General features: G+C 41.4%; 1 protein-coding gene across 1 annotated transcript; it reads left to right on the top strand.

The window, feature by feature from the left end:
• The first annotated feature begins 1,218 nt into the window (after positions 1–1,218).
• Positions 1,219–20,999, top strand: LOC117257422 (arf-GAP with GTPase, ANK repeat and PH domain-containing protein 1-like). Its single transcript, XM_033627604.2, has 20 exons — positions 1,219–1,358; positions 1,933–3,160; positions 9,953–10,011; positions 10,110–10,197; positions 10,994–11,079; positions 11,189–11,330; positions 11,413–11,547; positions 11,659–11,780; positions 12,009–12,170; positions 12,559–12,642; positions 12,916–13,020; positions 13,120–13,279; positions 14,500–14,628; positions 14,729–14,866; positions 15,032–15,091; positions 15,505–15,656; positions 16,638–16,728; positions 18,723–18,945; positions 19,152–19,455; positions 20,501–20,999. Exons 2-20 carry the CDS (start codon positions 2,017–2,019, stop codon positions 20,786–20,788), a joined length of 3,672 nt encoding a protein of 1,223 aa, XP_033483495.1. The 5' UTR covers positions 1,219–1,358; positions 1,933–2,016; the 3' UTR covers positions 20,789–20,999.
• Positions 21,000–22,900: the final 1,901 nt, after the last annotated feature.

The following is a 22,900-nucleotide window of genomic DNA, read 5'->3' as shown; positions in this document are numbered from 1 at the left end:
ATTTTCTTTGGTTTTAATTTCTGTGATTTGATTGATCCAAATATTAATTTATAAAGGATTGGAGAACTCAAATTTAACTGTAGGAGGAAAAAGAACCTCACTAACTTGATTTTTGATTTTTTTCTAGATGTCAACATCCTTATGATGGGCAGAGGAGCTGAGAGAAAAGAGAAGGGTGCTCCCCTGAAGAGAGATTATGTAGTGACAAGAGAAATATTTTTAAGAGCTATTTGTGCATGTTTTATCTCCAAGAAACTGCTTTCTCCTGTCCCTCTTCTTTTTATTCTTTACTGTCCTGCATCATTACCTCCAAACCCAAATTAGTATCTTCATTTTCCTCTTTATGTAATTCATTAATATGCCCCTTAAATCAGTTTAACTTCTTAATCATTTTTATTCTCTTTAACGTCTTTGTGTATTTTATTCCCTATTGCAATGATCCGTAGACATCCAGATTTATCCTGTGCGTCCTCGCTTCCTTGCTCAGAGGGGACAGACAGTGAGACAGGGAGAGAAAGCAGGAGCTGCCCATAAATTGCTTTGGAAGAGGAGAGGGGAGAGACAGAGCTGGAGACAGAGCGGATGCATTGGCAGGAGCAGAATTGAGGGTTTCTCTCTCTCCCTCCTGTCTCTCTCTTTTGTTGTGTCGACACAGATAAAAATCTGATGCGCACTGGCAAGGACCACCACCACCACTACCACCTCACTGCAAGCGTCTCATCCCCTGCCTGTTTGTCTGAGCTGAATCTAGTGTGGAGCCGGTTGTGCGGCAGGCTAACAGTGGGCTAGCAGGGGGCTGCAAGGCTCTGTGGCAGCCAGAAGAGGAGGAAAAAAAGGAGGAGGGGCTGTGGTGAGCTGGTGGGCTTCCTCTGCCTCACAGACACATTTTATTGACTTGCTAATTGGATGAGGCACTCGGAGAAGAGGATGCGGTGACCGAGAGGAGCTGCTCTCCAGAGGAGGGATACGGGCAAAAGGAAGCATCGCTTGGGTTGCTTAAACCTGGCTACTTCATCTCTTTTTTTAAAAAAATTCTGGAGACATAACAACAGATGTTTTTCAGCATCTCCCAGTGACCCTCACACCGTGCATACATAATTTTATGCATGACATTGTCGAATGGAGGCTCCAGCTGCCAGACGCTTCGTGACAAGTGAATGATTTCCATTTTGATGTTTTTGCACCCTGTTCCCTTTCACCTGTTTTTTTTTCTTGGACTCATCAGCTGGAGCTCTTTTTTTGGCAGCCTTGTTTGATGTGCCGTTGGATATGAATGGTAATCTGATGGCGAGATAAATTCATCATCAAATCAAATGTATAAGGGACTGTGCAATGGATATTCTTCAGGACAAATGAAGGTATGATATGAGCAAAAGCCAAGACCCATACTGTAGTAAGGTGGCATTATTCAGCCAGTATTAATTTTCAGTCCCTAGTCAAGAAATGGATCAAGCGAATGCATTGGCTGTTGCATAATTCCAGGCTGAAATCAGAGGCTGAGACATCAACACAGTGAAAAGAAATGTCTCCTTGTAGCTATCCGTGTGTCTACTTGTCAGATTTCCACAGAATAAATGAGTTTAAGAAGGAAAGCAAAGCGAAGAGAGACAAGGATTATGAATGAATCAGTCGTAGAGACCGGTACTATCGCTGTGCATTGAAGAGGATTAATGGAGGCATTAAAAAACAGTCTAGACTTGTTTCACCACTGGGTCAGTCTTTTAAATACATTCTGCAAATTTGCAATTTGAAGCATTCCTCTTCCTCCCCCCCCCCTTACTCTTCACGTCTTTATCGAAGGTTCATATAAAAGGAAACTTGGATTCCTGTCAAGTGCACAGGCCTGATATCAGACATAATCAGCTTCACAAGGTTTGATCAGGTGTCTGGGTTTGATCTTGATCTTAGATTTTTCTCTCTCCTCTGCTCCAGCCTTGCCCCAGTTGCCATGACTGAGGCGTGCAGGTCTGGCTAGGTCAGAGAGCAGGTGCCACTGTGCTGAAGTCTGCTGTCCCAATGAGCAAGGCAGGCAACCCACAGAGACGCACCACCTACCTCATTTCCCTCACTCTGGTGAAGGTTGAGGCTGTGCCAGAGGATGTAGCAGGGAACCAGAGGGAGGCTCTTCCAGAGGGGGAAGGGAGCCCGAAGAAGGATGGGGAGGAGGTGAGCAATGTCCCTGAAAAGGAGGAAGAACCTGTATGTGTTCAAGTGGAGGAAAAAGAAAACACACAGGCGGGAGAAGAGGTGGAACAGGTGCAGTATGGCAAGTATGGCAGCCCTGTCGATAACTGGAGGAAGCCTGAGAGGAGAGAAACTCATGGACACCAAAAAGACATTGTGTCAGTTGGTAAAAGCAAAGACACTTCTTTTGTACATCCACCTGTTCGGCAAATGGTCAAAGTGTATGGAGGAACTACATCGGAGGGAACTGTGCGCAGAGAGGGGCCACGCTCAGACGCCATGCGCCCTAAGACAGAGATTTACAGAGAGCCCCCCATGCTGTTCCTAAAGGGGGAAAATGGAGCAGACCTGAGCAGCCGATCACGTTGCAGCCTCCCTTTCTCCATCCCGCCGCAGGTCAACCAGCGTCCCGAAATCCTGATGAGGTCACACGCAGGAAGCAACTCTGCATGCTGGAGGGAACTCAGAGAGGCCAACACAAGCCTGTATCACTCTGCCAGGACTTTGGATCGAAGGGATAACCGTTTTGGGGACCAGTCCCCCTTAATGGCAGCTACAACTCTGGGGCCTTACAGGGCATCATGGGCCGACAGTGACGGCAGGGGCACGCTCATTCGCCCCGGAGCTCCTGTCAGTGGAGGATTTTCAGGCATAATGACCAGGGACAGCCCTCAGGGGGACAGATTTAAGACGGTGTCCGTTTCCTTGCCTGCACCTCCTGCCACCGACGTGTCCAGGCCTCAAAGGAAAGGTACAAGTCGTACCCTGGACAACAGCGACCTACATTCCCCCTCTGAGGATCTGAAGAAAGGGAAAGAGGGCCAGGGAGGAACAATCCAGCGTGCCCCTCCCCGCGACCGAAAGATGCTCAAATTCATCAGTGGCATTTTCACCAAAAGTACATCAGTGTCAACTAGCGTCAGCACAGCACCTCCCCTCTATCCAGCTGTAGAGAGGGGCTCGAGTGAAGAGGAAGGTAAGGCCACCTCAAGCACCTACCGGACTGACAGGGTCTTTACATAACATTTACACGTATGTTTTATACCAACATTTCTGTTCAAATAATGTCATACATTTCTTCTTAATGATTATGAACCGCACAGTGCTGCACATACCTAACAAAATAAAGAGGAAAACAATGACATAGAGGGCGGCTGGTCACATGACGCAACAGAAGAACATTCATACAACACTGTAGAAGAGATAGAAACATCATCTCTGTGAGAATTTGGTGATGGTGATGGTCACCTCCCCCATTAGTGCTCACTTGGGCTGAAATTAAGCGACTATGAAGACCATTTTATTTAATGTAATTACACAGGATCACATATCCATTGTCATTTATGTTGCCCTCTCTGGAGTTGTGTGAACCTAAACCAAAGAAATGTGCTCCCACTTACTCCCAGTAATGCTCTAATGCTCTTCTAATTCATTCATATACGAATATGTTTCACTTATCTGGGCATAATCGCAGTAAATTATACATAATTATACACAGTTGCGATATTCAGTTATCAGGTCAGCATACTTTTATCATGCTTACTGTCATGCAAAGTGGTTTGGGGTTGGCTTTCACACTTAAATAAATTTAGTGTATTCTGTGATTATTTTCATTTCGAATAAGTTGTTGTAGTTTCCCTGGATGACATGTTAATTGAAAGCTTTGCTGATCAACAGCTAGGGATGTACTGGTACACCGTACGAACGACAAACAGATATAGAAATTGTCTGTATGCGTACTCGGAAGGGGCGGGATTTAATAAAGTTGTTATTTAAACCTTTAATTGACATAGGTTGATCAAAAGATGCTATATTTATTATTTATTTGAGAGCTTTTTACAGAACAGGCTCAGCATTGAGCTTTAGATCATTTTTTAATCACAAGAATAAAAGATTGAACACAACTGCCCAAAGGAAGATTTTCCTTCATCACTAGTGTGGATACTGGCACATTTGACTCAGATTATATTCACACTCAAAAAATACATGGTCTGTACTGAAAACTTACATCATCCGAGTAGTCAGCTCATCCCTGTGAACAGCGTCAGTGTTGGGTGATAAGAAGCAGGTTTAGACTTCAGCTGAAGACCAACCAGCCTGTCTGAGATCAGTTCTAGGTAACCTCTCATGTTCTGCTGTTTCATGTTGAGTCTTCAGTGTATCTGAATCTAATTCTCAAGGCTACAAAATAAGTTGAAATAACCTCATCTGGTGAAAATATTTTGCCAGTTATATCTAAAACTGAGGTGCTCCTTTGAAATGTAACACAGAAAGTGAAGGAAGTTTCAAACTTTCAAGACAAGTTGTCTCGTTTTTGTGCTGGTAATAGTCGGATTTTACTCCATGATAGCACAAATGGGTAAACCAGAGCTTATTTTCGTCATTGATCCAGAGCTGATGGTTATTCATTTAGGTGACTGACTGAAAAATAATCAACAGCTTTGACAATTTATTAACTGTTTTAATAATTTTTCAAGCAAAAATACCAAAGTTTTTTTGTTTCTGTCTTCAGATGTGAGAATTTGCTGCTTTTCCTTGTCTCGTGTGATAGTTGTCAGTGTTTTGGGCGCTGTTGGGTTAAGCTACTTGAAGACGTCATGTTGGATTTTAGGAAATTATCATAGGTATTTTTCACTGTTTGCTGACATTTCATAGACCAAACAATCACTTTCTCAAATAGCCAGATTAACTGAGAGTGAGAATAATCATTACAGCCCAATAATAATGACTAAATCATCTCACTCGATGATCTAAATGTAAAGTTAATCATCTTCCTTTACAAACACTGGATCTACTTCTAAAGATTTCCTCTCTCTCCTCCAAGAGGTCTGTAAATAAAAACTGTTGCAAAGATAAAAATATGACAAACATATAATGAAACTAAAGCCAGCCAGAAATGGGATTTTAGCTTTATTAATGTTGCTGACAAAGTTTAAAAAATTTGAACAGATTGTTCTTTTTCAGTGTCACTGTACATTTTAACAATGAAGAGGGTAAAACTGTTGTAACAGTTATAATACTCTCTGTACTTCCACTAATGTGCTCAGTGTTCTCTGTTTTGAGGAGTTCCCCAAACCCTGACACTCAGACAAATAGAAATTAGTTCAGTCTTGTCAAAAACCACGAAAACACTTCATGAAATATTCAGACCTCTCCATTTGAAATAAAGGAAATGATGTGACTTCATCAATCTTTAATCTTTATTGATATATTCTAAAGAAAATAATCTTTGACAGAGAGTGTGGTATTGGAGTAAGCTCTGAATAATTTGTCAGGAGTAAGTGGGACATGAATAATTAAGGTTGGGGATACACAGAGCTGTGTTCATCGGAGGAGTGAGGAGAGCGGGAACCTGCCACTTCCTGCTCTGTGCGCGGAGTTAATCAGCCTTCAAATGGAGCCCATTCATTCGTCGATGTCATGTGTAAGTGTTTGCGAGCAGCATCGTCAACATTGTGTCATGTTGAACCTGTAATTTCAGTTCAGTGTTGTGTCAGTATGTGGTCCACAGATAAACATAATCAGATTTAATTGAAAAAAATATTGGTCATCATTGTCAAGACACCCACTGCCATATTTTTAGCATCATACGTGCGCAGGTGGACATCATGTCTCTATGCCTCTCACACACGTCGCTGTATCCATGAGAGACCATTTATTGTATAGACACCCGGACTGGAGGCTTCTGGAAAATGGAGTTGCCATGGCAACAGCAAGCCGTGAGAGATGCTGTTTGGTCTGTGGCGTGACGCTGTTGATGGAGGCGAGGGGGGGGGGGGGGGTTGTGGGCGTGGGGGTTGCCCAGAGATGGGGATGAGGGAGAGTTGCATGGTTTTAAAGTTAGAATCTGTGTCCCCGGAGAGTCGGTCGACGATATGGCTCCGCCCGAGCTCTGCATGACCCAATGGCTTCTGAGAGTGTGTGTGTGTGTGTTCAAACGGTGTCTGTGTCTCTGGTGTCGATGGTTTCTGCATTGATTTACATCTGTGAACACTTTCACCGTCTGCTCCACAGAGTGTGAACAGTATGTGTGTTTGGGTGCGTGTGTCCACACTGGCAGTCATTTGTCTTTCATTGCTCAGGCTTATATCTGCAGATGTGTGTAGTGTTCCTCATGACTCCGTGTGTGTATGTGTGTGTGTGTGTGTGTGTGTGTGTGTGTGTGTGTGTGTGTCCGTCCATCCATGTGTTTTATTATTGAATGTCCATTGACAGAGATTAATGCCAAAACACTTAAACCAACATGTTTAGTGGAACCTCACTATAAAGGTAGCAATACATTTAATGAAAGGGACAGTTCACCCCAAAATCAAAAATACATATTTTCCTCCTACTTGTAATGCTACTTATCAGTCTAGATTGTTTTAGTGTGAGATGCTGAGTGTTGGAGATATCACCTGTAGAGATTTCTGCCTTCTCTCTAATATAATGGAACTAGATGGTACTCAGCTTGTGGTGCTCAAAGTGCCACAAAATATATTTGAAAAACTCAACAGCAATGTCTCTTTCTAGAAATCATGATCTGGTTGCTCAAGGGAATCCACAGACCTTGTCGTGAGCAGTTTCATGTAGGATCTATTTTCTCTCTATTGAACTACACCCACCAACTGTATCAGCTTGCAGAAGGACGTGTGCATCTACTGCTAGCTCGCCTAGCATTAGTGAGCTAGCTAACATTAACTCAGCCAAGGAGGACAGTGTTAATGTTTACATCTGGCACTGCAACAAGCACAAGCCTCTCGTCCGTGAGTAGATGCACACTTCCCTCTGCACAGTGATACAGAAGTTAGGTGTAGTTCAATAGAAAGAAAATAGTTCCTACATGAAACTGCTCACAACAAGGTCTGTGGATTATCTTGACTAACCGGGTCATGATTTCTGGAAAGAGACATTGCTGTTGAGTATTTCAAATGTGGGTATGTTTTTATTTATGTATTTATTCGCATTCTGAGCAAGTGCCATCTAGTTCCATTATATTTCAGACATCTCTACGGCCGATATCTGCAACACTCAGCATCTCACACCAAAACAATCTCAACTGATAAATAACTACAGGTAAGAGAAAAAAATATGTATTTTTGATTTTGGAGGGAACTGTCTCTTTAAGCCTTTGAAATGTAAAACATGCTTGTCAATAGCAGACTATTGTACATAATTTAATAAAAGAAATCGGCTTGTTTTAAGAATTGCTTCATTAATCCCGCCTTGTTTCAAGGTATTGACTCCACTGGAGACAGACTTATAATGTACTTGCTGAACCTCTTTTTTTTATTTTAAGAAACATTTTATGGCTGAATATTAAAGACTTGTGATTCATGTTTTCTGTAGTGTGGAACAGAAATATATCCATGGCCTCAGAGTTAAATTACAGCAATAAAACTAAGGATAAGAATAAATTTGAACATTTGCTGTAGTGCCGTAACTCCCACACTATGACTCCAGTAAAAAAACGGAACAAATGTAATTAACTTTGCTGTCTATACCATCTCATATGGTCTTTTTACCAAGTCTTATTTTAGCATATCAGCGCCAAATCTGATAACTTGCTAAACCTACTGCTACGCAATAAACCTGCACAGCTGGTGGATCATTATGATCACAGTTAAGAGATGAAGTAGATATATTTGGCCATAATCTCACAAACTATTTTTCATCATGACACTTGGAACATGATGCGGGTTTCACTCAGTTCTTATCAGGACAACCAAAGTCAGAAAACTAACACAAACACTGCTCTATATGAGCTTCCAATAAATGGTGATAGATCATCTTCATAATGTAAACGTTCAAATATGATGAAATATTATCAATTTTTATTTTTATTTATCCTTTATTTAACCAGACAGATCCCATTGAGATGCTATATCTCTAGCAATTCCTGGTCAAAGTGGGCAGCAAATTAAAAACTTTCAGGTACAAGCACAGACAGGGACAGATAAGATCGCTTAAAACATATTAATACACAACAACAGACATACAGGTGCATTGGCTTTTCACAGGGAGTTAATTTACATTTATGTCATTTATTTGTCTTCATAGGATTTTTGTATATCTTCATTAATAAGTGAGTAGAGTTAGTCAAATTCTGATACAACTCAACAACTATAAAGACCTGACAGAGAAATGGGATTGCTTACACTAACTGTGAAGGTGCTGACGTTAGCTGCAACCTAAAAATGATGGTCTGTAACGAGATGAGTCACTTGACAGCAGTTATCTTCTATCATTTCTAAAAGAGCCATTTCATTTTTGTCTGGTACAAAATACAATTGCACATAAAGTCACCAAAATCACACTATTGAACACTCAGTAGGCTATAAAAACATCCATCTTAACAAGTCATTTGGTCCCAGACTCAGCCCTTGAGACTTTTTTTCTTACAGGAAAAAGAAATCACCAATAAGTGCAATAATTTCCCTCTCCCCAGGGGAGCTTCCGCTTTTTATTAAAGACTTTTGAGATTCTGGTCAATATAACCTAACAGTACTGGATGAATTATGAATTAGAGCGCTGTGCGAGTATTATGACGTTGGCTGACTCAGTACCAGACAATGATTGTAAACTCTCAAGCAACAACTCCTGTATTAACACATCATTTTTATTTGAACTTATTTGACTTTTCTCAAATGCAAATCTGCGCCTTTCAAAAGTCTTTCTGAATTAGGTTTCACCTTCTTGATACTGCAGAGCACCCAGTGGCATATTCTGTCTCCTTTCAGTTGACACTAACTTCTATAAAATTCATGAAATGTGGGGAAACTGCACTGGGAACAAGATGAATCATCTCACCACAGCTTGCTGAATTCCTTTTTAAGATTAATACTTTTTCAAGGCTGAATAAAAGAATAAATGACTTGGTAGAGGGGCTTTTTTTTGCAGGGTTACCACAATATGATAAAAGGACAAAAATAAAAAAGTGGTGTGTTTAACAATGTTTGGGTAAACTGAAGATATCTGGTATGCTCCCTAACTCATGTAAATTAAAATGCTGGGTGCTCACTGTGACTGTGTGGGAGCTGCAGTGTCTCTGCACCCAGTGGGGAGGCTCGGACACCGTGACTCTCTTCACTGTGCTGAGTCCACAGGCAGTCAGACCAAACCCTGCCGGCTGTCAGCACTAACTCTTTTAAAGGGACATACCAACATTTTGGGAAATATGCTTAGTTTTCTAACCTTCGCCAAAGTTACACAAGAAGTCTGGTTCCATGTTCTTTGTTAGCTTAGCTTATCACAAAGACTGGAAACAGGGGGGCATAGTTAGCCTAGCTAGCTCTTTTAAACCAGTGACCAGAGATAGCCTGTGCTACTCATGGTGACGTGGCCCACTTTGCCCATTTTCCTGACTCCAAACAAAACCCAGGTGACTCATGGATGTGTTGATAACTAGTTGAGACGCAGTAACATGCACTTAAGAGCATTTTGAAGTTGTTAAAATTGAATTTTCTTTTTGCTCTTAATGGAGGCTAATCCCCTTTATTTCCTGTTTGTACCATCGCAGACACACTTCTTAAAGCAATCAGACATTTTTAATAAATAGTTAGCTGTCATGCTCACAGTCAGGCATAAAGACTGGAAGAAGGAGGGAACTGTTAGCCCACATGTTAGTTCTATTTAAAGTGAAGTCACAGCTTCCAGCAACTCCAAAGTTGTCTTATCTGTTGTTTTTATCCTGTATTGTATTATATAGCAAGTTACCAAAATCACTCAGGTACTGTGCTTATTTTTTTAATGTTTTAATTAACGTGTAGCCACTTTTTGTTTTCTTCAGCTGCGTGCACCAGCAGTCAAGAATGGACCATGAGTCAAACCGTACAAGAGCTTCACCTGGTAAGCCTGAGAACATACAGTGGCTTTTACATACTGGTGAATGGAATTAATTACTAAATTTAATATTTTCTCTCCGTCTGTGTGTTTGTGTTCTGCAGGGTGTTTTGGGAGGTCTGTGCAGTGGGAAATCCGCTCTGGTCCACAGACACTTGACAGGAAGTTACCTGCAGCTGGAGAATGCTGAGGGTTGGTTTCATGTCCTCATCTACCACCTTCATGTGCTTTTTTCTGTGATGATGTCAGTACACAACTGACAATAGAGCTAACATTAATAGAGCGCTGAAGAGAGGACGTTCATTTATGGGCCGAAGCAGAAGTTAGCGTTGCCCTGGTTTCCTTGTCAAAAAGCCAATGAGATTTTTCCATTGGATTTTGGATTATTGCAGAAAACAAGTTATGTCACAAGCAAAAATTCACAATACTTACAAATCTTGTTCAGCAAGATAATGTCCTCAAAAGAACAGCACTTTTATGATTCTCTAAGTGTAAATGCAATCACCAGAAGTGAAAAGCTAACTTAAGGCCAAAAGCGAACTACGCCGCAGTCACATGACTTCAATGTTGCCACTACAACAAGGTTGTAAAGCTGTGTTCGGTGTGACAACATCTTGTAGTCTCACCTCAGCACTTGTTAGCAACTGCCTTTTTAGACACTTAAAAGCTTCAGAATTCCCAAGTGGGGTATTTACTGAAGTATTTTTTGTCATAGAACTAAGCTTGTGTTAATCTCAGACCTTATTTCAGGCATCTAACCAAAAACCCATTCAAAAAACACATTGCCTTCGAGACAATGGAACCAGGAGTGCTAAAATACTAGCAAATGTGTGGGTTTCAGAACTCATTCCTGCAACACTCCACATTCAATTGAGATGATCCAGGGCCAGGGCACGCTATTGATGTTATCACTAGTTATACATGTGCTTTTCCTGCTATAACAAGTCAACCTACAAACTGAAAAAGATCTACTGCTGTGTGTTTGCAGGGCGCCAGTACATTAAGGACGTTCTGGTTGATGGACAGAGCCATCTGATGATAATCAGAGAAGAGACAGAACTCCCAGGTGCTCAGGTGGGTTTGAACTTGGTGAATGTGGACAGCTAAATAAACCTTACACAACCTGCTCCTGTGTATTCTGAGTGCTCTTCTTCTTCTTCTCCTCCTCCTCTCTTCTTCTCAGTTTGCAAGCTGGGTGGATGCAGTTATCTTGGTCTTCAGTTTGGAAAATGAAGCCAGCTTCCAGGAAGTTTATAAAATCTACCACCAGCTCGCTCTCCACCGACCTGTTTCTGAGATACCTTTCATAGTAGTCGGTACTCAAGGTGAGACACTCACACGCAGCATGTGCTTTGATTCGAATGTTTGCAGAGATGCACTTATTGTTGTGATTTATGCTTTCTCTAGATAAGATCAGCAGCACCAACCCCAGAGTAATAGATGATGCCAGGGCCAGACAGCTCTGCTCAGATGTGCGACGCTGCACGTACTACGAAACTTGTGCGACGTACGGCCTCAACGTGAACAGAGTCTTCACTGATGGTATGTGTGCAGACAAGCATGCTGAGGATTCTGCTGCAGAAGATGCAGATTTATTTGAGTTATGTGACTTTATTAGGGCTAATGTTCAGTCGGGTTTCTTTTGTTTGACAGCTGCTCAGAAGATCATGACAGCCAAGAAGCAAGCTGCTCTACTGGCTTCCTGTAAATCTCTCCCTAACTCTCCCAGTCACTCTGGAGGCTCCACCCCAGTGTCGGGTGTCTTTCCAGGACAGGTAAAACCGTTGTGCACCATCTGTTCCGCACAGTCTGGAAAATAATGGTACAAAGTTGCACCACTGACGTGTGCCTTTTCTTACTGAATATACTGCATATTTCAGTCTTGCTATCGGGCTATTTTTAAAGGCTGTCAGCATGTAACAAACTCAATTATCTCCCTTTTCTGCTCAATTATCACTTCATTGCCTCCACCCCCTCCTGCTCCGACTTTCTCCTCTCTTTAGGCCAGTAATGGTGGTCAGAGCAGTGATTACTCCTCATCACTTCCCTCCACTCCTGTGATCAGTCATAAAGAGATCGGCAAAACAGTGAGAGGGGAAAAGCAGGATAGTGCCACACCTGGGTCAGTCCGCAGTGCCACCCGGAGACGCACCACCAGATTTGCGGTACATATCAGTCAAGCATATTTTAGGGGCCAGAGCAGTCCTTATGCACCCTTTTACTTTTAAACCCTCTCCTCCTCCTTCTGCTTTTTCTTTTTCTTTTTTTTATGTTTAAGTCATGATAAAGATATAGCTATATACTGTGCAGCTTTAATAAGCTGAATGGAGCTGATATTCAACTAATTTCGAAAGATATCACCCAAATTAATAAGCCAGCTTTTGCAGTCAGCAGAAAGTCACATTTCCAAATACTTTTTATGGCTCTGTAATGAAATGCATAGCAATTCATAAGGAAAACGCCCATAATTCATGAGTTCTAAATTGTATTCTTTAAGCAATTACCCCATTCCTGCCTCTGATGCAGTTATTGCTTCTCTCGTACTTTGTCTAGGGTCGGAGAGGCAGTGACTCAAACAGAAGGAGTGCAGACTGTAAGGGAGATCTGGGCAGTGGACGCTGCATTCCCATCAAACAGGTAGGACACAGATTTGTACTTTGCAGTAGCAAATATGATGTATCTAATGACCCTCTGCAGAGGACAACACACCAGCAGTCACTTCAAATCAAACGTGTGAAAGCAGTTTCATCATGTGGAGCGATGAAGTGTTGTGATCTCTCATATTGGCCTGATGAATAGGATGGCGGGCGTTTTTGGCAGCCAGCAGTCATCATGCTGCTGAATGTGCAAGATGAACACACGAGACATTTGCAATAAATTTTCACTCTTTGGTTTTGTCACCTCCATCAGGGCATCTTGCTGAAGCGCAGTGGGAACTCGCTCAACAAAGAATGGAAGAAGAAGTATGTCACGCTGTCCAACGACGGCATACTGTCCTATCACTCCAGTGTCAATGTGAGTCAGTGTGTTGACGGAGCTCTAAAGCATTATGCTGCTGAAAGCACCACAGACAGCTAGTGGAGGATGTGTAATGACTGATGTTTGGCTTGGCAGGACTACATGCTGAATACCCCTGGGAAGGAGATGGACCTGTTGCGAGTGACAGTGAAGGTGCCAGGAAAGCGACCACCTCGTGCTGTACCCGCCTGTGGCCTTCCAGTTGGGCTCAACGGGCGTGTCAAAGATGTGCCAGGACCTGAGGGTGTCAGCCCAGGTCAAAGAATAAACACATCTTTTTGAAAATTTACTTTAGATACCTCAACAAAGTACACAAAACTAAACCAATTCCTTTAACTTAATTTGTGCATAGGCATAAGACAATCAAAGAACACAATCTAAGCGCAGAATCGGAGCTATCAGAGGACTTATAGTAATAAACTTCACTTATGTATAAGGTGATTCATGTGCTCCTATAATGAGGCTGAAATTGAAGATATGTCATAGTTTTCCACGCTGGTACTTTTCTTCATGGACCCCAAGTGGCAAACTCAAGGGCTGAAAAATGAAACTAAGGCTTAAGTGCCAAAAACTGCAGTTCCTCAACTGACCACTTGAGGCTGGCTCCAAAAGCCAGTCAGTCCCCATAGACATCCACGTTAAAATGCCCAACTTTACAGCAGAAATAAACATGTTTACAGCCTGGCACAAAAAGTAGTTTTGCTCTCTATAGCTAGTTTCCCCGTCCATGACAACTGTACGGGGGGTGATTTTTTACATAATTCACCCATTCAAATTTTATTTCGGCCTAAAGTTACACATATTTAAGGGCGTGGCCACTTTGAGTGACAGGCTGTCTGCAAGGCATGAATCAGATCCACCCGTCGCTTCTCCACTGCTCCAACCTCTCGTCCAAATATGGTCACTTCTGGTACCAAAAATCCAAGATGGCAACAGCCAAAATGCTGAAATCGAGGCTTCAAAACAGCAATCCACAAACCAATGGGTGATGTCATGATTTCTACGTCCATTATTTTTACACAGTCTGGGGTGGAGCCGCAGTGCATGTAAGTTACTTTAATGTAGAACCTCATGACCCTGAATAGTAATGAGCAGGAATGGTAAAAAGACAAAAAGAAACAATTATAAAAAGGTGGAGCTGGGGGAAAAGCAGAAGTCAGAAATACAATTAATCCACTGTTCCTTAGTTTTAAGACTCATTGTGAAGAGGGGTCAAGTCTCTGTACAAGAGAGGGGGAAAATATTGCAAGGGAATGCAAAATCTTTGCAAAAGGACAAAAGAGCATCATAAGGGATTTTGCAAGTTTTGCAAGTGTGTGAAAGACTTCAGGACTTCCTCAGTCATGTATCTTTTATTTTCTCTGCAGTTCACACAGAATCAGTAATGTGTTTTTTAATATCAGTCGCTCTGCTTTGCATTTGATGTTTGTCTAAATGACTCCATTATTAAGTGCATGCTTGCTGTCATCTCTTTAGTCCCTGTAAGCGCCAGCAGCCTCCTGCAGGTGGAGGAAATGGAAGGGCTGGGTGGCGCACTGTTCCTGAGGGGCAACAGAGGCGTGCAGCGATGTCCCTCTACACTATCTAATCACGCTCAAAGCGTTGGTGAGTAAAGGACCTTCATCTGCGCATATATTTAGCCCCCCAAAAGAACATGTTTTGTACCAGATAAATTTGGTATGTGTTTGTTTGATATTGTTGCCAGACTCTGCAGTTGAGGGTGTGTCCAGCTCCTCCTCCACCAAAGATGTAGGCTCCTCCTCCCCGGTGACAGACAGGAAAAAGCATCGTAGAAAGAAGAGCATGAACCAGAAAGGAGATGCAACCATGGGCCAAGCTGATGGTATATGCTGACAACTCCATATTCTTTTTTATGCATTTAAGAAGTCCCCAGCGATAAAAGCAACAATCACACTCTGCTCAACTTTACATTCAATTTGATGAACAGTTCCTCTCTTTTTCTCTCACTGGCTTTTCTCGCTCTGACTTTTCCTGTCTTCTTGTGCAGCCAAGCGCAAAATGTGGAAACTTAAAAGCTTTGGTAGCTTAAGAAACGTAAGCAAGACAGGTAATGTTGATCTGTCATTTCGCACCTTTCAAACTCTGACTGACCCTCAACACATGTCAGTCTGTCTGCTGTTCTGTTCTTGTGCTTTCCTGTCACATTATATCCTATCAAGTTTCTGTTGTAGAATGTCTAAATTACACACAGACCTCTAAATTATTTTATCTACATGTATGTAAATTTTAGCATTTGGTTAAAATTCAACAGTTCTCTTATATAAGATTTTCTTATGCCTAATAGTGGTCAGACGTGGATCTTAACTGCGCTGATGCATGCAAACTAAAACGGCCTTTTTAGTTCATCATGTTAAATTATTAATGAAGTGGCTGCATTTGTGAGGCTGCTTTAACTTTACAAATGGGCAGAACAATCCCTGATGAAAAATCTCTCGTTTCCATCGTGTTTTTCTGTGTCAGACGAGGACAACTTTGACTTCCTCATCGTGTCAAGCACAGGCCAGACGTGGCACTTTGAAGCCCAGAGTGTGGAGGAGAGGGACTCCTGGGTCCAAGCCATCGAGAGCCAGATCCTGGCCAGCCTGCAGCTGTGCGAGAGCAGCAAAAACAAGGCAAGACTGAACAAAAGGCAGCAATAATATAAGTGACAAATGACAAAATATTATGAATAGTTTCACGTTTCATGCAGCTGCAATGCCATTTTAGTACAGCCTAAGATGCTCCTTTATTACTGTTATGTGTTCCTGTCTGCATAGAGGAAGGCAGAGTCGCACACAGTGAGGTTGTATTTATGCAGATCAGGTGCTGTAGCGCAATACTGGTACCCATATTGGCATGAAATAGTGTCTGTATTTCCATCTGCTCACAGCAGCTCTTACTGCAAGTCTACAGAACAGTTCTTTAGGCTTTTGTTGGCAGAGACACACACAGAATATAAGAGCTCAGCTGCTCCACACGTTTATTGTATGACATGAAATGTAAATTCAAATTTAAAAGGGACATAATCTGCCCTTGGAAGAACATTTGAAGGGCCATATAATCATTTTGTGTTCTGTGTATTTGCGCCCTGGGACTGCTGGATAAGAACAGTTTTCTCTCAGGAGAAGCTGGCCTAGGAAACTCTTACTGCTGCTACTTTTAAAAAGGGGTGAAGGCAGCTAATTTGATCAGCCATTATCCAAAAAACCCACCCCATCTCCAGGAATGTATGTGCCAAAGTAACAGTCATGTCCACTAATGGACTGTGCTGGTTTCTGTTCCTGAGTGGGAAGTACATCTTGGTGTGGAATTAGCTCAGTTATCCCCAAAGATAATAATTGCCTCTAATATAATGATTCTGAATAATTACTTTAATCCCATGATGCATTTCTGTATGAGTGTTAAAAGAATTGCATGTCCTAGGAGGCCAGCACCAATAATTTTACAGCTTTAAATGCTAATAATAATGATTATAGCCATTTAACACTGCTTTCTCACTCGGAGATTTGGAAATTATAATCATTGTTATTAGTAATGAGAGCAGTTATCAGAGCTGATGTCACAGCTGGTGTGTTTTTTTCTCATTTTAGCCATATACTGTGTGTTACCCACAGGCTCGCAAGAACAGCCAGAGTGAAGCAGTGGTCCTGCAGGCGATCCGCAACGCCAAGGGCAACAATTTCTGTGTTGACTGTGATGCTCCAAGTTAGTGACACACATTAATAACTTTTCTCCTCTTTGTACATGTTTGTATCTTTCAGTGCATTACAGCCCATTCAGACACATCTAAAGGGAGCTTTCTATATCTTAGACTAAACAAAGGACTACCTTGTACGATTTATTGGCATCTAACACACTCTATGTTAAAATACAGCTGCTTATTAATAATTCACATGTTGTAAAATCACAAAATATTACTAAAAGTCAGATGACAAAATGGAATTTCATTTAGTTTACATGCTATAAACACTGTAACTGTGTGAGAATCACTGATTGACATAGTGACCATTCATGTGTCATCACTCTTTTACCATCTTTGTATTTGTGTGTGTGTATGTATGTGTTGTATTACATATTTAGGTAACACTCTCCATGATGACCACATTGATAGTGTGTTATGGGAGCATCCATAGTGAATTATAATGTATTCATAATGCTTCATGACTACATTCATAATACATCTACAATCATAAAACATTATAGATGTGACTTTTAATGAATCGTAAGTGTCAAGCATGTTATGGATGCTCTTGACTGGTTATAATCTAGAGGTTGACTGATGGGGCTTATGATACATTATGAATACCTACACACACCTCAACAATCAACTGTACTAAAGACTCATAGATTGCTATAAGAGTCCTTGCAGTAACATAAATTATCATTGTATGTATTAAGTCAAATGAAGTACATATTGATGCTTCTTTAATAATGCATGATTTATCATAATGTTTCATTGTTGGCAGCAAGTAAGGTGTAAGATGCCAAGATGCAGAGAATCACAAGTCAAATTTTTCTGCATTGTACCTCACCACAGATGCCCCCACACCACACTACAAATGTGATCTTTATAGAAAGCAGGACCCATGTTTCTTATATGCAGAGGAAAAATAGTGTTATATTTCATGATTATTGTTTTCATGTTGTGTCATTGTTTAAACTTGTTGACTTGCTCATTTAGAACAGAGGCGAAACTCATTACCTTAATGCCTTACTGAACCTGAACTGTGTTGTCATCCAGGCAACAATAACCTTTTTACTTCAATAAGGGAAATTGTTTGCTAAAAAACTGCAACAGTGTTAATTGCAAAGTAAATTAACCACAAAGACACGTACAAACATTTTGATGTATGCAAATCATATTAGAGTGTAAACAGGCAACACCCCCCCAGGGTTTCTAAATGGTGTTATTGTTGGTGCCACTGTCACAAAGACTACCGGATCACTTTCCATTTCCCTCAGAGCCGTGCAACTACCAACTGTGAATAGTTTCCACAGTTACTTAGGCTGTTCCACCGTCTGCCACTTCAAGTACTGGGGATAGTGGCTGCAAAGAACTTGCAAATTCATACTCTTCGGTAACTGGGGATAGCTACCGATAGCTACCTGGGAAACAATAGCGCTCGTCTTCCTGTTTTGTTTGCACAATGGTTGATGCGCTGCTTTTGTGCCGTAAATGAAGCCTTCATTTTCCCAGGAAATCGTACCTGGTGACAGACAAAATTACATAGTGGAAGTGTGGCTTTGAGGGAACCAATCTAAACCCAGACAGGGTCATTTTTCTACAACCATTACATTGTGCAATCAACATTTACGTCATGATAATAAGTTAAGCCACTTAATGTAAACATAATATCATTAATATACCCTATAATTATAATCAGTGTCTCTGATATGACTAAATCAAACAAAGACAGCTCAAATGCTGAATATACTTCTAGAGTTGGAACACTTTAAAGGGCCAGAGTTTCAGGGGAATAAAATGTTTGGCACATTGGCCACACATTAAACAGCCCTGTTTTAATCCCGTCCAAACAGGATTTCACACAGCTTCAGTCAGTTTTGCTGCATGACTTGGCCTAAGGATTTAAATTCCACGCAACAAATTAAAATGGCATTAATCTGTCATCCATATGCACATAGTTCAGTTTCAGATAAAGTGGCAGCCTAATTTGTTGTGTGTGCCCTTCTTCTCCAAGATCCAACCTGGGCCAGTCTGAACCTGGGCGCTCTCATATGCATCGAGTGTTCAGGGATCCACAGAAACCTGGGGACCCACCTGTCGCGAGTTCGCTCGTTGGACCTTGATGATCTGCCACGAGAGCTCACGCTGGTGCTCAGTGCCATCGGCAACCACATGGTCAACAGTATATGGGAGGCGCGCACGCTGGGCCGGCGTAAACCAGCACCTGATGCTACACGGTAGAGATCATAATGTTAGGAGATGAAACATTATTGATGTGCTATACTGCAACATTGCTGTGGTTAAATGTTTCACAGTATGTAGGTGGGAGCTGAATACTCAGAAATGATGTGTGTGTCTCAGCAGAGAGAAATTGTTGATGAGAAGCTGGAAATGTATTTCACTGAATATTCATCATTTCTGTTTGCTTTCTTTGCCTGTTCAGTGAGGAGCGGGAGTCATGGATCAGGGCCAAATATGAGCAGAAACTGTTTGTGGCACCGTTGCCCCCTCCCACTCCTGGCGAGGGCCCAGACATCACACTATCTGGCCGTCTTCTGTTGGCAGTGATGGAGCACAACCTCCCGAAGCTGCTGCTCCTTTTGGCCCACTGCACTAAGGAGGACATTAATGCTCCGCTCAGCCTGGCGCTCTCCTGCAGGTCACTGTTAGCGCTGCGATTGCCCGGCTCTGCCCTGCACGCTGCCTGTCAGCAGGCCGATGTGGTGATGACGCAGCTTCTTGTTTGGGTGTGTTTCCCTCCTACTTTGTTATAGGAATCAATAAAACCTTTGTGTGGCTGGTCTGATTCATATCACCACAGAAGTGCAAAGCACAGGAGTAGAGATAATGTTACAGTGATTGTGCATTATCGACAAAGTGTGAAATGATTTTAGATTTCTTCTTAGTGTGAAATATCATGTTGAGTTATGCAAAACTGGCCAGATAATAAATGTTACCCTTCAAGAACCTCTAAGTAACTCCCTCAGCAAAAAAACAAAAAGCTTTAAAACAGATGACTCTGCAGACCACTCAAGGTGATCTATAAGTGTGAACGGCACTGAAGCTCATTGAGTCCCACATTGTTGGGATAATTTAAGACAGGCCTGTCAGGTTCAAGTTGCAAATTATTCCACTGGATAAAACTTCCTTAAAGGAATACTTCACTCACAAAACAATTTTAATTACTCACCCCGTGTTATGTTGAATTCTGAAAGAAAACTTAGTCTTTTTAACTTGCCTCCATGATAAGCGAAGAATCCAAATATGAAGAAAATTCTTGATGAATTAAAGTCACAGGGGTCCGCGTTTAACAACAGCAAAACTACATCTCAACATCAGTTTACAAACACTCACACAACTCGTGCAGTATAATCCAAGTCTCATTTATCCAGTAGTATGCGCAGTGCTTCCTAAACACATGGATTTTAGTGTTTATGTTACGGTTTTAGCAAAAATGCATGTGTTTGAGACACATTGAGCAAGTGACTGGATAAATAAGACTTGGATTATACTGCAGGAGTTGTGTGAGAGTTTGTAAACAGATGTTTTGATATAGTTTTGCTGTTGTTAAACACGCCCCCTGTGACTTTAATTTATTAAGAATTCTTTCAGTTTTTGGATTCTTCGTTCACAGTGGAGGCATGTGAGAATGTTTTTTTTCCCAAATTCAACATTACGCAGGGTGAGTAACTGAAACACAAATGATCATTTGGGGGTTGAAGTATTCCTTTAAAATGTAGAATATGATATAATCTAATCCATTTATTTATCTTCCCTTTTAATTCACTTCAGTATGGCTGTGATGTTCGGCACCGGGATGCTCAGGGGCAGACAGCTCTGGTTCTGGCTCGCAATGCTGGCAGTCAGGAGTGTGTCGACATCTTACTCCAGCACGGATGCCCGAATGAACCGGCCTCCTCCTTCTCTGTCGCCACGACAGTTGGCTTTGCAGCAGCCGCCACACCCAGCTTCCCTGTTGCCATGGCGCCAAGCCTGACGGTTGCCACGACACTCAAGATCTCGCACAAGAGCGGTGGCACCAGCTTGAGTTACAGCACCTCTAGAAGAGCAGTGTCATAATCGAAATGTGGTGTGGTACAGTGCGTGTGTGTGTGTGTGTGCGTCGCTTTGCCCTCATACTGTCCTGGCCTGCAGGACGGATGAACACATTGCCAGATGTTGCACTCCCCGAGGCTTTAAAGGGTGTGTGAGTGTGTTTGTCAGGGATGAAAACACACACTGGTGATAACACAGGCACATTCTGCTCGAATGATTTAACCAAAACGAAAAAGAGAAATTTTCCTGACTACACTTTCTATGTAAGTTAAAAGAACGCGACATTACATCCAGATGCCTCTGCGTTTGGATTCAGTAGGAATGTATTGCACTGTATACCAGCTGGTATGATTCATATTTCATCATGCAGTCAATATTCAACTTAATTCACCACTCAGTTAAGAATGGGAATTTGCCTTCAGCCTCAAACAGCTTATCTGAGCATTAAGGGCCCAGAAGTAAAGAACTGCAATAAGTTTACGATTTCATAGACAGACGTTAACGTTAAACACATCCACACATTACTGACAACGAATGTCACTTTTAAATTCAGAGTGCATATATACTGTGTTATGTTCAACACAGCTGGTCGTTCAGTACATAAATAATGTTGTGTAAGTTAAAAAAAAAAACACTTTACAGTGGCTAAAAAAAGAGATGCCACTTTAAAGATAAAATAACTGTATAGAAATGCATTGATTAAAAATATTATAATTCTAAAAAATTTAAAAGTGCTTCATTTTCGAGATTGTTATTGTATGATTTGTACAGTTGGTTCTGTGTATAAAAACTCAAAGGGTTACTCGTAGCTGTTCAGAAATTTCCTGTGCAGCCTCCTGGTTTGGTTTTCCTTTAACAACCACCTGATTAACTCTTTGACATCCGAGACTGAGATTTCTATGTTATGTTTGTATCACTGTGTGTGACATGAACACTGTACATGACGTGTGCATTATGAGCAGCTCATCATCAAGGCCAGTGAAATACTAGACGTGTAAATGCCTTGATTTTGATTGAATGTATACAAAAACAAGACGGTTTGAGTTCATTATTTCAAACACTAACATGTTTTCCAAGATGATGCAGTGTCGGTGGACTGTTGGGGCGTTTTATTTTTTAATTAACTCATATTATTCCTGCTGTGACTAATAGAAAGTACGGTTTAATAGATTAAAACTCAGCGATGGTTCTGATCTATAAAACTGAGCCTTTGAATGACTATGATTATATTTGTAAGTGGATGAAAATCAACATGAAATAGAGGAATGTTGCCCAATTTAATATGTTAAAAAAATGGCATAAAAAAACAACCCTCCTGCAGTACTGTATGTATTTTTGTGTTAATCTGAAGACTCTGCTGAGTGTACATGTCTGTGATGTAAGCATCTCTCTCCATTTGTATTTTTTTACTCATGCAAGGATTCATAGAGCATTCATTATCAATACACTAAGGCTACTGCCCAAGCTGTGGTGTTTTGTACAGAGTTGTATGTGATTCTCTGTGTCTGATCTCGTCGCAGACCTCATTTCAAAACGGCAAGCTGAGTTGATTTTTTTATTTATCTCATTTCCAGCTGTGTCAAAATTAACAACAGCAGTTAATAAGGGTGAGGGAGGCTTTGGCAGGCAGGAGCAACATGCAGCATAGTTGCATCACATATGCTGATGCGCAGAGGGTCCGTGTTTCAAACAGCTCATGTTGAGAGCTGTTTTATGGACAGGTGGAGCCAGTAGCCATCACTTAACTCTTGCCTAGTGTTTGAAGGTGAGATCTTCTGGATCAAACCAGTTCTTGTTAAAGGTCCCTACTGGCTTTGACCTACTTCTTTCTAGGTCGATGTCATGGTCTCATTTTTATACTATAATACCACAGCTGAGACAGTTTTAGTTACATGGATTCACAGTAAGAAAGGGATTTTTCTGGGCAAACACACAAAGAGACAATGGTGACATGATATAGGAATGTTTACAGATAATTAAGAGTCATAAGTGTTGATATTGAAGAACAACTAGGTTGGTATACATTATAAAGGAACAGTTCACCCAAAACACAATAAACCTTTTATTTCTTTTTACCAAGTATGTAATCTCTATAAACAGATATCACCATACAGTATATATACTGAATTTGTAGGT

The sequence above is a fragment of the Epinephelus lanceolatus genome, chromosome 1 (assembly GCF_041903045.1).
Source record: "Epinephelus lanceolatus isolate andai-2023 chromosome 1, ASM4190304v1, whole genome shotgun sequence".
Classification (NCBI taxonomy): Eukaryota; Metazoa; Chordata; class Actinopteri; order Perciformes; family Serranidae; genus Epinephelus; species Epinephelus lanceolatus.
This window is presented reverse-complemented; position numbering and strand designations above follow the sequence as displayed.